At 45.5% G+C, this 16,044-nt stretch overlaps 1 protein-coding gene across 2 annotated transcripts in view; it reads left to right on the top strand.

The window, feature by feature from the left end:
* The window catches only part of LOC121156258 (phospholipid-transporting ATPase IB), a 584,459-nt gene that overhangs the window by 344,175 nt on the left and 224,240 nt on the right, over positions 1-16,044 (top strand). For both annotated transcript variants that reach the window (XM_040979868.1, XM_040979869.1), the window contains exon 26: positions 13,492-13,675. In XM_040979868.1, coding sequence (XP_040835802.1) covers positions 13,492-13,675 — 184 coding nt within the window. The remainder of the gene's footprint in view (positions 1-13,491; positions 13,676-16,044) is intronic.

Genomic DNA, 16,044 nt, shown 5'->3' with positions numbered 1-16,044 from the left:
AAACTTGATCAAATACAGAAATAAACTCTAATTCCAATTCAGTTTTTTTTCTTTGTATCATTTAACTGTTTCAGAGAAGCACTCTCTACAAAAATTGAGATACAGTGAGAGGGATGGAGAGAAGATGAGAGAGGAGAGATGGGTGGGAGACATTGAAACAGAGAACTGCCATCTGCTGGTTCTGTCCCTGTGTGCCAGTAACAGCTGGCAGTGCTAAGGCAGGAGCCAGAACTCAACCCAGGCCTCCCTTTGGGGGTGCAGGAACCTCTTTTGAGCCAGCACTACTACCTTTTAGGCTTTGCATTCTGCAGGAAACTGGAATCCAGAACTCAGCTGGGGCTTGAACCCAGGTGCTCCAGTGTGGACGTGCGCATCTTAACTGCTAGACCAGATGCTGACCCCAAAGTGGTTTTTAGAGTCTATTATTTGTTAATATAACACTAGGCAGAATATGATGTGAGGGAATAATTACATGCTTTGTTTGCGTTTTAGGCTAATAGCCAACATGATCATCTGCTTGTCCTGGGTGGTTCTGTTTTTCACTTGCTGGTTGTCTGGTGGTGTTTTGTAGTTTTCTTTTTGTAAAAAGAATTTTATCAACACTTGAGCTGTCTCGCACTGCTGTCCCAGGCACATTAGTCAGGGGCCAAGGGTGGAAGTGTAACAGTCTGGATTTGAGCCAATGCCCATATGGAATGCCAAGGTCACAGATGGCAGCTTTACTTACTTTGCTACAACATCGGCCACAAAAACTTGTTTTATGTCAATTTCTATTCATCTTCTTAGAAAGAGAAACATTGCGTATAGTCTCCCACTTACATTAATCGCATTCTGGTGAATTGATTCATTGCTTTTTTATTTTGCTTTGTTTTTCTTGAGCCTGGCTTTCCTGGAAGTGAGAATAAGAAGAAAAACCATTCTAGTATTTGGACCCTTTTGTTTTGGTGTGCCTGTCCCTGGAGGAGGCCCTGGTAGGAGGCCGTCGGCTCACATAGATGAGCAGAAGTGTTCTAGGAAACAGTTGATGTTGATGGAGAGCATGAAGGCAGACTGAGCTGACGGCCCAGTTCTAATCATTCTAGGAAAATGAATGCTCCTACTGTGCGAGCTCCCAGCTTCACCCAGGGATATAGCTACTGGGAAAGGATCTGCTGGCAAGGCAAGAGTCCTCTCTGTCTTCCTGCTGACGTCTGCTCCAAGCTTCCCTGTGTGCTGCTCTGGCTGCTGCAGCCTGAGCCACAAGAGGAGATGGACAGCAGGCCTTCTGTGTCAGTCATGGCCTGGGTTTGTGGACAAGCGCAGAATGAAGTTGTAATTTTCACCCTGTGAGAACTCCCAAGCTTTTGTGTTAATGCTTCAGGACGTAAGAACAGTAATAGGTGGGGTTGTCCCTCTTGTAAAATGCTTGGCTCTAGAGGTGTTTCAGACGCCTGATTATTTTGTTCTGATTTGGAACTATTTGCATATACATATTGAGATATCTTGGGATGAAATCCAAGTTTAACCACAAAATGCATCTGCGTTTTATATACAACGCCTGAAAATGATTCTGTACTGTAGCTTTAATAATTTGGTACAAGAACTGTCTTGTGATGTGGAATTTCCCACTTAAGGGTGTCCTGATGGTGCTTAGAAAGTGTCAGATTGGGGGATAAGTGGAATTTTGGGTTAGGGATGTTCAGCCTGTGGTATGACAGTATTATGTAATGGGTTATGTGTGTATGTACATATATAAACTGCAAAAGTGTGTGTGAAAGAGAAGGGAGAAAGGGCCTGGAACATGACCTAATAGCTAAAGTCCTCACCTTGAATGCACTGGGATCCCACATTCTAATCCTGGCAGCTCCAATTCCCATCCAGTTCCCTGCTTATGGCTTGGGAAAGCAGTCGAGGACGGCCCAAAGCCTTGGAACCCTGCACCCGCGTGGGAGACCCAAAAGAGGCTCTGGGCTCCTGGCTTTGGATCGGCACAGTACTGGCCGTTGCACTCACTTGGGGAGTGAATCAAAGGCAGAAGCTCTTCCTCTCTGTCTCTCCTCATCTCTGTATATCTGACTGCAATAAAAATAAATAAAAATCTTTAAAAAGAGAGAGAGAGGGGGAGAGAGAGAGAGAGAGAGAGAGAGAAGGGAGATAACTTTCAACAAGATTGCATTGGTCAAAGCTTCCTTCTCCCTGTTTTTGTTCCCTCTCCATTATGAGGATCTGACGAGGCCTCGAAACCAGGTGCTTACGAAGAGTATCCCTTGTCCAACAGAGCCTGGGCCAGTCACTGGGGATGGTGTTTCCAAGAGAGAGGGGAGGCCTGGAGCCCAGGAGTGCTGTGTGTGCCACAGAGGCGCTTGATCCAGGACTCTGGTGGAAATCAAGAGGTGTTTTGCACCTTCTAAAGTGCCCTTATTCAGCATATATTCAGTCTTCTGGGCTCTCCTGGGAAGCCGGTGGTAGGGGTGATGTTCCCATATGACAAACTGAGGATCGGAGGAATAAGGCAGTTTTGCATGTCAGGAACAGGAACCCCTGTCTTACGTTCTGTGTCCACTTTGTCTGGATTACAGTTGTTCAACAGAGCCATGTAAGAGCTTCTGAAACCTTGTACACAGGAGCCAAAGAGTATAGCTGTGTGGTGGTGTGTGTAGACTCTGGAGTAAGACATTTATAGTTGGGTCTTATCACAGTTCACAGCATCTTTTGAAATAGGGTGTTCTCAGCAATCAATGACATTGCAGGGTTGTACTGAGGAGTAAGATAACCAGTGTGTGGGAAGCACTTAGCCCAGTCTTGCTGTTACTATTATGAAGCTTAAACTTCCCCTCAAGGAGAAGTTTTGGATGGCTCCAGTGGTCCTTGCCAACAGACCAACAGCAACCAAAGTACAGGTTAATTTTAAGGCTTTATTCTTCTAATAATGGAACAGAAGATGAAGCATAGAACTGGATCAAGTAACGCTTTCTCTTCTGATCTCTCAGTTTGAAATATCCACATCCCTTTAGCAGCCAGCCAGTGTGCCCTTGGATCCGAAAGGGGCACCACACACTCAAGCCTCAGCACAAGCTTCGTAGTTTTAGGCTTTGTTTCCAGAAAATCAGCTTAGGCTGCCTGCTGCAGCTGCTGTGTTTCCCATCGTAACACTGTTTTCTCTGTGTATAGAGTGAGTCCTTGCCCTTCTTTTATGGGGTCACCTTGTGAAATTGGTACTTGCCACAGTTCTTACAGAAGCTCTGGTGGGTTTAGGGGCATTTGTCATGTTTGCTGGAGCACTATCTGCACAGAAAGAAACAGCAGCAGAAGTGTCTCTAGTCAGTAAATAGCATCAAAACACGTCATGACTCATCTACATGCCTTGTGCCCCTCTTCACAGCTTTCAAAAAGGGCACACTAAAAGCCTCAAGGGAAGGGATTGGGATGACTCCCCAAGGGACGGATGGAGAGGACCCATCTTCTCCAGAAACTGGCCCCCCAAGCCAGGATGAGCGTGGCTGCTATTGGCAGCATACTCTCCCATCCGACCCCGTCGCCTGCAAGCTTGAGTTTTAGGTGGTGGCTGTTAATCACCAAAGGTGCCACCCTGCTGAACATAACTCTGTGTGTATTAGCTTACCCTGTGGAGTTTAGCTACTAGGTGGACAGAGGCAGAGGCTTGACCTCCCCGAACAGGGGTTGTAATGAATCCAGAGCCTTCAATTTTTATTTGTTAAATCAAATTTGTGAAATGATCATTATGCATTTGGTATGATAAGTGTGTCCTTGAACATGGAAACAATTATAATTAAGAAAGAGGTGAGAAGGGAAAGAAAGCCGTTTTTGAAATCCAAAAAGCCATCATAAAAACACAGGTTGGGCCCGATGCGGTGGCGCAAGTGGTTAAGGTCCTCGCCTTGCACGCCCGGGATCCCATATGGGCACCGGTTCTATCCCAGCAGCCCCGCTTCCCTTTCAGCTCCCTGCCTGTGGCCTGGGAAAGCAGTCGAGGACGGCCCAAAGCCTTGGGACCCTGCACCTGTTCGTGGAAAAGAAAAGTGTTATTATTCCTTGCTGTTGGGATCAAGAGCTGGTGTCATGTTAAACACAGGCTTTAGGTTTGGGGAGGCGTGTGTGCCACCAGGAACAAAAAGCTTTGTGTAAGTTACTTCCATTTCCTTTCTTTTTTTCTTAAGATTTATTTATTTTTATTGCAAAGTCAGATACACAGAGATGAGGAGAGACAGAGAGGAAGATCTTCCTTCCAATGATTCATTCCCCAAGTGGCCGCAATGGCCAGAACTGACCTGATCTGAAGCCAGGAGCCAGGAACTACTTCTGGATCTCCCACACAGGTGCAGTAACCCAAGACTTTGGGCCATCCTCGACTGCTTTCCCAGGCCACAAGCAGGAAGCTGGATGGGAAGCAGGCCTGCCGGGATTAGAACCGGCACCCATATGGGATCCTGGCACATTCAAGGTGATGACTTTAGGTGCTAGGCCACCGCACAGGGCCCAAGTTACCTCCATTATTGTCCAGCCAATTCCACTGTCAATTAAGGGGGCTGGGGGGAAAGGCATCAAGGACAACAGGAAATGAATCTGTGAACTGACTGTTCCTTGGATGAAGCACACGTGGTGTTGACCGCTGCCATCAGTATGAGATGTGAGTTTATGGGAGAGCAAGTCAGAGTGGCCCACCTTTTACCAGGGGAATGTGTACATTGGACGGGGAGTCAGTGGCCTTCTGTTGTAGGCATGGGTGACAGGTGAAGGGCAGGTCTAATTTACAGTGTTCTGCTAGGTATCTTGGTCATCATCATTTTTCTATGGTGAATGGGCTCACAAAGCCTGGTCCGCAGGAGCCACAGGCTTGCTCTGAAATGTCAGAGCTCCGGCACGTCTCAGCTTTCCTGCCAGCTCCATCCCTTATCCCCACCTTCCCCACAACAGGCACGCTGTTTTGAAAAACTAGAGAAAGCTGCAATGGAGAACAGTACGTGTATGTTAATTTCAAGAAAGGCAGACACTCCGGAGAGGGTCTTGGGGGCCTTCATAAAGCATTGCAAGGAAGCAGAGTATCGAATTAATGCTTTTGTGCTAAAAACATTAAGGTATTTAACTGTGTTATTCTAATCCCTCTTCCAGCCTGGGAACAGAAGGATCTAATATCGTCTATTTAAATCCTGGCCTCTGCTAGACTGTTCCTTTCCTTTCAACCTAGGACAGAAAGAGGCAGACTGTTAGCAGTTGACTCCAGTGTCTATAAACCTGGGTATAATTCACAACATGCAACGCGTTCACTTGTTACGTGCAGTGTGGTTGCCTGGATCTGAACATATTCCACACCTTTTCATGGAGATGTTAGGTTTGCAGGAGCTAGACTCCTGTCTGAGCACCACTTTGATGCTTCTGTTTCCTCGATTCGGGATAAAATTGTCACAGACGCAAGGGCAGATGCATAAATTCTGAGCCCCAGAGCACGGTATAGTTGTTTCAAAGGGTATCCTTTCTCAGTCACGGGGTAAGCCGATCCTGGGCAGACGAGGCGTCCTCCTCTTTTCCGACAGCCGCGCTGTAGCCCTCAGCCGCAGTGTGGAATCGAGTTGTAAGGGTTTTGTTCAGTTAATGAGGAGTATCATGTTGCCCTCGCTGCTCTTCAAGGTTCGATGGCAGATGTGTAACTTCTGGGTTGCAGAGAAGAGAGGACATCGAAAGTATTCCCCACGCATGTCGTCATTAGGAAATGCAAATGTGTACCAGATGGAATGATAAAAGGTTTTTGGTACCATTTGAAAAAACTTTTATATCAGTGTGTAATTTTTCATAATATGCAAGATTCTGTGTGTGTAGCAATAGGTGAACTTGTCTATAAACAGTTATTAAGATTTCTTCTCTGTAAAATCCTTGCTTTTGGAGCAAATCTTAAACTTTGGAGTCAGGATTTAGGTACAATGTAAGGATAGCTTTGAGTGACTGGACATAGTCTTAGAATTCTTCAGAGAGACAGACAAGTGGCCTAGCAATAATACGCGTTTTTGGAACAGTTGCATTTAGGAGTGCCTGGGTTTGAGATCCCCGCTCTGTCTCTTTGATGCCAGCTGCTTGTCAGTGTACACCTTGGGAAGCAGCAGGTGCTGGCTCGAGCAGTTAGGTCCCTGATATCCACACAGAATACTCAGCCTGAGTTCCTGCCTTCATCCTGGCCCAGCCTTGGCTGTTGCGAGTATTTGGGGAATAAACAAGTAGCTAGACGATATCCATCCATCATCTAGCCCCAAAAGCAAGACATTAAAAATAAAAGAAAACCTTATATTTAACTCTGATAACCCTTCCGAAAGGAGAGGCACGGTATCCTTTAAGATTCTAGTAAAGGACTGGTGAATGAAAACAATGTCTTATAAAGCTTTCAGAAGGAAAGGAGAATGTTTTGTGGGCCATTTGTTTTGTTTGTTTTGTCTGTGTGCATTTGGCCATTTTAAATCATTCACTTTTAAAATCAGTACTTTTTACCGGAAACAACTTGACCAAAAATCTGTCACAGAATTTTGAGACTCATTGACAAAGAAAGATGCTGGCCAGACTGTTTTTTGAGGTAGAGTGAGCTGTGAGTGTTTATTAAAGAAGCAACATTATATTTAGTGAAGAGGCATAGGTGTGCTTGTTATTAAGATAATCAAACTCTTATTATTAAATATTGAAAATGAGCCATTTACGCTGCACGGCAACGTTAACGCATACTGGCAGTAGTATACTTGTATCTTTTAAAAGGTGTGTGTCTTGGGTCTGAAATAATAACCTAGTGACTAAAGTCGTTGCATGTGCCGGGATCCCATATGGATGCCAGTTCTAATCCCAACAGCCCTGCTTCCTGTCCAGCTCCCTGCTTGTAGCCTGGGAAGGCAGTCGAGGACGCCCCAAAGCCTTGTGGGAGATCCAGGATCGGCGTAGCTCTGGCCGTTGCAACTAGAGTGACCAGAGTGGGGCGTAAAACAGTAGACAGAATATTTTTCTCTCTGTATCTCATTCTCTCTGTAAATCTGTCTTTTCAAGAAAAATAAGTAATAGATCTAAAAAAACAAACAAACAAAAAAAGATGTGTGTCTTTCATTTTACTTTTGTGTGTGGAGTGTGAAGGAGAGTTAGAATTCTGTTTTCAAGGCTGGATTACACCCTCAGAATCTCTTCTAGAGCATGGAAATATTTAACTTCAGCATTTTAAAAAATAAGTACTTATTCTGTGTTGAAAGTTGCTTTCGCATTTACAGTGTGCTGTGGGGATTTTACCTTTCAGTAGTTGGAATTTAATGTATGCCCAAATACATATGTTAAACTATCAAAATTACCATAGAACTGCAGTACCAAGATATCAGTAAGGTGCCTGTCCACCTGCTGGGTCCTCTCCTCGCCTTTGCTGCTGCAGCACCTGTTTGTCCGTCACTATCTCTAAGAGGGAAGACTTCCGGGCTAAGACTGGCCAAATACAGGAAGTGCTATCAAAACATGTGTTTTTCAGCTGTACCGAAATACAGCCCTCAGTGTATCCAGCTTCTTAGCTGCTTCACAAATCCTAAAGTGTGCTGATCTGTTTTTCACAAGGGTGGCCAGATTGCCTCGGGGCTCACAGCTATTGCATGGAAAATGTGATCACTCATAACAAAATATAGGTTCGTCATTTGATTGCATCAACAAGTTGCATGCTTGTTCTGTGAGGTAGCGCTGAATCGTTCCTAACAGTTCAGAGGAACTGGCAAGGCACAGGAGATGGTGATAGAAGGTAAGTGGAGACTTGAGTCATTGTGCCAAGAGTGAATTCCTGATAAGGGGCTTTAGATGTAAAGGCATTGTTTGGATGATTTGCATTGCCTAACGCTGTAGAGACTCTTTGCTAAGCCTTGGTAAGCCACTATCTGTTAAGCCCTCGAAGTGCTTATGCAAGATGATACGTGGGCACTAACAGTCGTAATAGTCAAAGCTCTACAGGCTTTCATAGTCAGAAGCAAACAGGATACAGAGTAGGCTCATGTGTTAGACTTCTCATGGGAGAGCCCTGTGGAAAGCCATGTGTCAGTAGGAGCTGTTACCAAGAAAATGTTTGAAAGATTATTAATAAAGAATCAAGACCACTTCCATGTCGGTCAGCAACTTTACAGGTAGCCTCTGATCCTAACCATGGGAAAAGTGGCATGTTTTGTCTCCCTTCCAGGAATCATGTACAGGTTCACATGTATGTGTCCCGTCATTTCTGTATTCCTTGCATTTGCCCCAGCTGAGAGTATGAGCAACCTGCCGCAATTACACATCAGTAATGTGTTCCTAGGTCTGTTATCTATGTGGCAGTTAATCTAATTTTAGGACTGATGCTGCAGTGTAGCATGTTAAGCCTTTGCCCATGGTGTTGACAGCCAGCCCTACGGGGACCATTTTGAGTTCCAGGTGCTCTATGTCTGATCCAGTTCACTACTTACCACCTGGGAAAGCAGCAGAGACTGACACAAGTTTTTGGGTACCTGCACCCACATGGAAGACCCAGGAAAAGCTACCAACTTCAGACCAGCCCACCTGTGTGGCCATTTGGAAAGGGAATCAACAGACAGAAAATGTAGATAAATGAATGCATGATCATTAATACTTTAAGAGCAGAGTGTGTGTGTGTGTATGTGTGTGTGTGTGTGTGTGTGTGTGTGTGTGTGTGTGTGTGTTTTAATATTTATTTGAAAGAGCCACAGAAGAGAAGACAGAGATCTCCCTTCTGCTGGTTACTCCCTAGGTGACTGCCACAGGCCAATCTCAAAGCCGATCCAAGAGCTTCACATAGGATAGGTTAAGGGGTCCAAACACCTGGGCCATTTTTCGTGTCTTTTTTCCCAGACCATTAGCAGGGAGCTGGATTGGAAGTGGAGCAACGTAGACTCATACGGGTACCCCTAGTTGATGCCAGCTTTGCAAGCAGCAACTTCACTTGCAATGCCACAGTATCATCCCTTAAAAGTAGATTTTAATATTATAAAATCAGGATTTTATTTAAGTGTTGATATTTGAAATAACTTTTAAAAACCTGTTTTTAAATTTGGGGGAGCATCTATCTCATGAGACATTTCAGGATACGTTTTTTTTAACTTTCACAAGCAAAATTTATGAAACTCATTTTAGAATCTATTCTGTTAACCAAAAAAGTAGATGCCTCTCCATTGATTTGATTCTTTGTTTTGATAATTTTATTCATAGTAAACCAGAATGGGCTTTAGAAGTGCCCCAAGTACTTTGCTTTGCTCAGATGTGTACTGGAATTTTTTATTTTATGGCTTGAGTAGGTTATATGTTGGAAACGCTTATTAAGTGTGGCTGGCAATTCCAGGTTACAAATTAAGATTAAGAAATAACTGGCTTGTGCTTCATGGTACTTGGCATACTAAAATACTGCACATGGCCGAAGTGTAATGGTGCCTATTCACGTCTGTAGAAATTAGCTGTTTGACATCTGTTTTGAACCCCTAGTGTGTGCTAGAATTATGTTTTCTCAAGGCCTTACAGCTGGGGGCATAATAAATCCTTGATGAGAATTTCATGCTGCTATGACTTGCTTTATGTGCCCGAGTCAAGTTTTCCCCTTTCTTTTGCTCTTTGGGAAAAGGCAGCTGTTGAATGTGCAGAGCATACTGTGGAACTGAGACTTGGCTTACAGGGCTGCAGATCCCCGAGAGTGGCAAGCAGCAGGAGTTGTTTGACTTTGCTGCTCGTGTCCCGCTCATTACCTATCACAAACTCCCCCTCTAGCAAATCAACAACCGGAACCTTCAGAAACACCTTGGGTCTATCTGCTTGGCTTCTTACCTGTTCCACCTGCCCCTTTCCCCCGAACTCCCACAGTGCCTAGAAGGCACTAGAAGGCCTAGAAGCCCAGAGGGCTTCCCTTCCTTCCAGATCACTTCAGGTTTGCTGAGAGAGAAGCCAACTTGATTGGTTCCTTGATTGACACAGATACTCTTCAGCTTCCAGCCTGTCCATTGCTATTTCCATTTCTGTCCCATGCCATCTGTAGAATAACACCTGCGTGTTCCGGGATGGACCCATTAGGGCAAGTCCAGCTCAGTGGGGTGTAAGTACACTCACAGGCATTGGCAGTGTCAGGAGGAGACATGCTTAGCACATGGATATCCAGGCTCTTTGGACTCACGGTGATTTTTTTCCCCTTTTTGTCTCAGTGCTTCTCTTACGAAGCTCCTAAGCCAAAAGGAAAGCTGAACAGCTTCTGACTAACCTAAAACGTATCTATATCCTGACAGCATTGCAGACATTTGCAGCTAAGGGGGGCAGGCAGGGGCAGGAGTGGGGGATGTTCTTCAGAGATTACGTGGATAATGCGTACTATGACAAAACTATGCATAGGTTCCCTTAGTTGGTTGCATTGAAATAAATTTGCTGTTTATTTTCATTTTGGTGAGGTGTTTCAAGTAGCTTATTTTGTTTTCATTTTTGTTTGAAAGGCACATTTAGAGAGATCTTCTATCCCACTGGTCCGTTTCCTAAATTGCCCCAATGGCCATAGCTGGGTTGATCCAAAGTCAAGACTTGGGAACTTCTGGCTCTCCAACATGGGTGCAGGGTCCCTAGGACTTGAGTTGTCATCTGCTGCTTTTTCAGGCCATAAACGTGGAAATGGGTTGGATATAGAGCAGCAGTCCTGGAACCATCACTCGTGGGATATCTGTGCCACGGGTGGAAGAGCAGCCCCTGTGACACGTTGCCTGAAGGAAATAATTCTTGTTTCTCTCCTTGAATAACCATCACCATTTGCCAGTGGTATGTTGTCACATGCCTGCTGAACTCTGCACAGGTTCTCAGACTTCACTGTAATAATACATGTTGCCTCCTTCATTTCCTCTTCCACAGTGATTTTCATTGGGTTTTTAGTCATCGTAACCACAATATCTCAGTTTCACAAAGCTACATTGTGATCTGATACTGAAGCTGCAAGCTAATTCTAGCTAGGATTTGGCACTATTACTTGAGAGATGTTGCTGCATTTCCCTTGAAGATTTAGCGTTTCCTTGTATGGCACCTTCACGTACTGCTTGGGAGCCAAGAGTCACATGGCATGCAATTTTCAGATGTGTCTGAGTGTCTTGTTCAACAATTGAGGTTTGGCAGGTAGCCCACATTCGGTGGGAAGGAGATAGCATTTGTTTCTCATCTGCCGTGATTTCATATTAATGCATCACAACCATCTTGCGAAATGGGTGGTTCTCATTTTCCCCATCCTGTTTATGACAAGTCGGGGACCTGTAGAATTCGTTTCCTTGCATAAATGGAAGACCTCATGTTTGAGAATTTAGCTCGGCATTCCAGGTAATTCTGTTCCTACTACATTTGATCTTTAATTCTGTTGAGGTCAAAAGTTTTGAAAATTACCTTGGTGTAGCAAATTAGGATTTGCATATGCAACATGTTCAGCCTTTGGCCTCTGAAAAGCAATTCCACAAACTTGGGACAGTCACCGCTTAATATTCTTGTATGAGGAAATTGCTTATGTAATGACAGCTAGAGTTTATGATCATCAGTAGTAAGGCTTCATGTCACTTCATGTTAAGCTGCACTATGACATGCCAAGTGTCAACTACCAGGGAAATGGTGATCCTCTTCTGTCTGTTCCCAGCTGCCTGGGAGAACATCCTGGGAGGCTGCTTTTTTTTGGAAAGCATGCCTGTAAAATCATGTTTGAAAGCTGAGACCATATAGCCAGGAGAAACAGAGCTTGAATTGGAAGGGTGTGACAGGTATCTTTGTATTTCAGCATTCCAAATATTTGAAAGAGGAAATTACACTTGTTTTGCTGTAGCCAAAGGTTGGATTAGTACTGTGGAGTAAATTCAGTGGCAATAACAAACCAGTAGTTGTTGTACCCATTCTAGGAGGCAACAAACTCGTGTCACTGCAGATCCCTGTGAAAATGATACAAGTGACATGATCGAACAGTGTGTCTTCTAACCCCCCTTGAGCCTAAGATTGTGTTTTCCTAACGTTCCGGTTTATCTTTGTTGATGAATACAGCAAAGACTGTGGCCTGTATTCAGTTCACTCACCAACACATTTCTTTCTAGACTTAGTAATTTCAATGTAACATCTAAGTGTTCCATTGGGAACTGAAATCTTCATTTGAGAGACGCAGAGAATGGGACACAGATATCCTGTCTTCGGGTTCAGTCTGTAAACACAACAGCTTGAGCTGAGCCAGGCCAAAGCCGGTGTCAAGAACTCCACACAAGGGGTCTCCAGTTGGTAGAGTTGCAGCACGTGAGCCTCACCTGCTGCTTCTCGGGATGCCCGTCAGCAGGAAGCTGGAGTCAGAAGCAGAGCCAGGACTTGAACCCAGGCTTACTGAGGAAGGATGTGAGCATCCGAGCTGGGGGCTGACCCAGCAAAGCCAAACACCCACCAGCAGCAAAGCATCTTCGCAGGTTGAAGAAATGGAACCAGGTCACAATTCTTACTGGGAAAATCTTTCCCAGTTTCCAAGTGTAGCTCAAATGTAGGTGTAGTCTGCCTTCTCCTGGGAAACCTGGAAAAGCCTTTTAACTTTGTGTTTGCTCCTTGTGTGTATGTGTTGGTGTTCATGTGTTTCTAAGCAGTTGAAGAATTGACCTATACACGTCTCAAATCAACCATCAGTTTACCAATTCAAAATCTAAAATAAATCAAGTCTGAGAGTCCATTCGATTTTCTTAAGTTGCTGTATTGTCTACATAAACATGTGACTGTAATGAACCTGTCCGTGTCTTGGAGCCTCTAGCTGTGAAAGCTCTCCTAACTCCTTCCAATCTTAGTGGGAACCACACTTTCGGTTTCCTCTTGTCTGCCCTCCTGGGCTGTGCTTCCGGCACAGTTCGGCTGTGGCAGACCTTTTGTTTCAAGACTGCCATTCTGTAGTCCTTCTGCTGTGGCCGCCCTTCAAGTCCCTTTCCATCTCTGGGATGGGGAAGAAGTCTTTTTCTTCCCCCTTAACTGGCCTTTCTCCTGCCTTTTCTCAGATTCTGCCAGTTTTCTTTCCCTTCTGTGAAAGCAGATTTTACAGAAAATTCCCTTGCCAGTCAGTTGTAGGTTGTGTATACTGTATAGCAAAGCAAAAAAAAAAAAAAAAAAAGAAAGAAAGAAAATAGTGTTCTGATTTATTGGGAAGACATTTCCAAAGGCCCCTGCAGCCAGCTTAACGGCCTTTATCATTCAGCAGGGCACATGCACCCCCAAAGAGCAGCTTGCCTGCTTCCCGCTGAGCGTGGTGATTACGGAGACGCTGTGTTTTAAGTTAGTTTTGAGTTGTGTATTTCATCTGTGAAGCTGGCAGACACTTAAAAGCCACAAGCTACTGGTTTTTGAAAGCTTCTCTGAACATGAGCATAAAACGTATGTATTGGATTTGGAGGTTGTCCAATAACTGCCCCTTTAATGCAGCTGAATGTAGATTACAGCTGTTTGCCTTGGAAAGCCATGTCTGCTCATAACCTCTCCCTTTCTCTCTCTTCTTGTCCTCAGAGTGTCTCCTCTGCAGAAATCCGAGATAGTAGACGTGGTGAAGAAGCGGGTGAAGGCCATCACCCTGGCCATTGGAGATGGAGCTAATGATGTGGGGATGATTCAGACAGCCCACGTGGGAGTGGGCATCAGTGGCAATGAGGGCATGCAAGCCACCAACAATTCGGACTACGCCATTGCACAGGTCAGTTGCGTGGGTGACCAGTTGTCCCGTCCCGGTGACCATCACGAGCAGCTGGCTTTGAGAGCCTAGCACTTGATAGGCAGTGCAGCCCATAAGAACTCTCTGCTCCTTTGGAGGTCATCATGGGCATGAAACTGCCAGCGTGTTCAGATTTCTCTGTCATTTTGATCTTGCACAATGCGGAGGCCCTGTCCTGCTGATAGGATTTCTCTTAACCAGCTATGGGGCTGGCGACACTGCACTGTCAGCAGGAAAGATTCCCTTCCTGACAGATGGGTCTCTGGTCCCGCTAAAAATAACTTCTCACCCTCCAGTCTGACAGCGGCTGTGTGTGTTTTCCCGATGTCTCACCTACGGAGGCGCAGTTGTGCTGCAAACGCCTGTGTTCTGTCGGTCCTTCCTGGGATCTCTCCTGTCCCACCAGGCACTGGACACACCTTGGGCATTTGGCCAGTGCTTAGGAGGCCCACATCCTGTCTTGGAGTGTCTGGATCCAGTGTAAACCTCCAGCTCCTTACTCCAGCTTCCTGCTAATACAGAGGTAGCCTGGCCAGGGCAATTGGGGGATTGAATTAGTGTGGGGTGAGAGCGGTTCTCTGCATCCCCGTCTCAAATAAAAGAGTGAAGAAGAGAAAGAAGGAGGGGAAAAGAAGAGGAAGAAAGAATACTTCCTGGAAAGGCAATTATTTAGCCCTGACCGGTCTCTAGTGGGCACTGGATACTGCCAGGCCTCCTATTGCAAGATGCTTTGCTCAGAGCTTGAGGCAGGTTTGGGCCACAGTGTTGCCATGGTCAGTAGCAAGCAGCCCCCTGGAGTCAGGCCAGGCTCATTCCTCTGCTCTCCAAGCTGAGCTTGTCATCATCCGTGGAGGCTCCTGATGTATTTCATGCTTACTGCTCAGATGGTTTCAGAGTGAAAGTAATATCTGGTCCTTAATGACAGCCTACAAGGTAAAGGAAAATAGCCCACTCCTGGCCCTAGGTACATGATAAGACCATTTGGGCTACTGAATCATCCAGAAATGGAGCTATCACAGTGAACAGAGAGTCATTCCTGCTGTCCCCAGTTGGCAACAGTGTGTGACAAAATGCCTTCCTATTCACAAAGCGACTTTGTACATATGTTTCTGTGTGGCTCTGGCTTTAAAAGAACATATTAACATTATTATGGAAACACAAGGCATTGTGGCTTTGTCCCTCTTCAAGCTGAAGTAAGAGACTACTTCTAAAATAATGTGAGTGAGCTTCCTGCAGCCTCAGGGTTGCCGCCTGGTTCTCTGCAGGCCTGGACTTCCCTTCCCCAAAGCAGACTCTGTGTTGGATCACCTCTTCGCTTCCTTCCCCGCTCTCAGTTCTGCAAATGTAGGGAGGAATTACGAACTCCATGTGGCTCTGAAAAGTGCATGGAATCAGCCTTGGTCTTTGGTTGACTTCCAATAAATACAGACAGCTCCTGAAGTAGATAAAAGGAGGAATTCTGACTTGACAAAGGTGGGATAATCAGGGTCTGTCCGCATCAGGTCACCTGTCATGAACCCCATGAATGAACTTGGGGGACTGGCCTTGCACACCTGCCCATCTGCTTTCCCAAGTCCACTGCTCCAAGGCCTGGGGGACTTGAGCTTCCTGTGGTCTGTCCACAAATGTAGATGTTATATACCCCAGCGTTATTAAATACTTGAGTTATAACATCACAGGGCTGAAAGAGATCTTAAGAGGTTTCCTAGGAGTTCCAGGAAAATATTTGTCTTTTTCTTTAAAATGTCTAGGGAAAGGAGATTCCATGACCTGCTTTATTGAAACTGCATACTTTAATAAGGTGTACAGTGCGAAGCCATTGCTCTCGTCCAGTTCAGTCTGCAGCGGAGAAGGGCGGAGCAGGGGAGAAGGACTTCCTAACCCCGTTGCAGAGGCTTTCTTGCTCCTTCAGGGAAATAACTGCCTCTGCCCAGGGAACTGTTGTTGACTGGGTGTGTCTGTGAGACCTTGTGTCTCCTGTCCATGAACCCAAGGCAAGGCTGCTGTCACTCCAGGGCCCTGTGTGTGCCATCCTGACACCCTCCCTCCCTGCACTCCCCAAGGCTCCCCGGAAACAATCTCTCTCTCATTCACTGCACTGGGAATGTCACAATGGGATAGGCTCCTCTGCTTCTGCTGCAGCGATAGACTGCTCTGGTTGACGTGCACTGTACCTTTTCATGTTTTGTTTTTAAGATTTATTCATTTTAATTTGAAAGGCGGATTTACAGAGAGAAAAAAGAGAGACAGAAAGTCCCTTCATCCACTGGTTCACTCCCCACATTGGCTACCTTGGCTGGAGCTGGGCTCCCAAGCAGTGCTTTGCAAAGCAGGAAGATACAGAGCTCCAA

The sequence above is a fragment of the Ochotona curzoniae genome, unplaced genomic scaffold (genome assembly GCF_017591425.1).
Source record: "Ochotona curzoniae isolate NIBS_2020 unplaced genomic scaffold, NIBS_Ocur_1.0 contig_3332, whole genome shotgun sequence".
In the NCBI taxonomy this organism is placed as follows: Eukaryota; Metazoa; Chordata; class Mammalia; order Lagomorpha; family Ochotonidae; genus Ochotona; species Ochotona curzoniae.
Note: the sequence above shows the minus strand (reverse complement) of the source record. Positions and strands in the feature narration are given on the sequence as shown.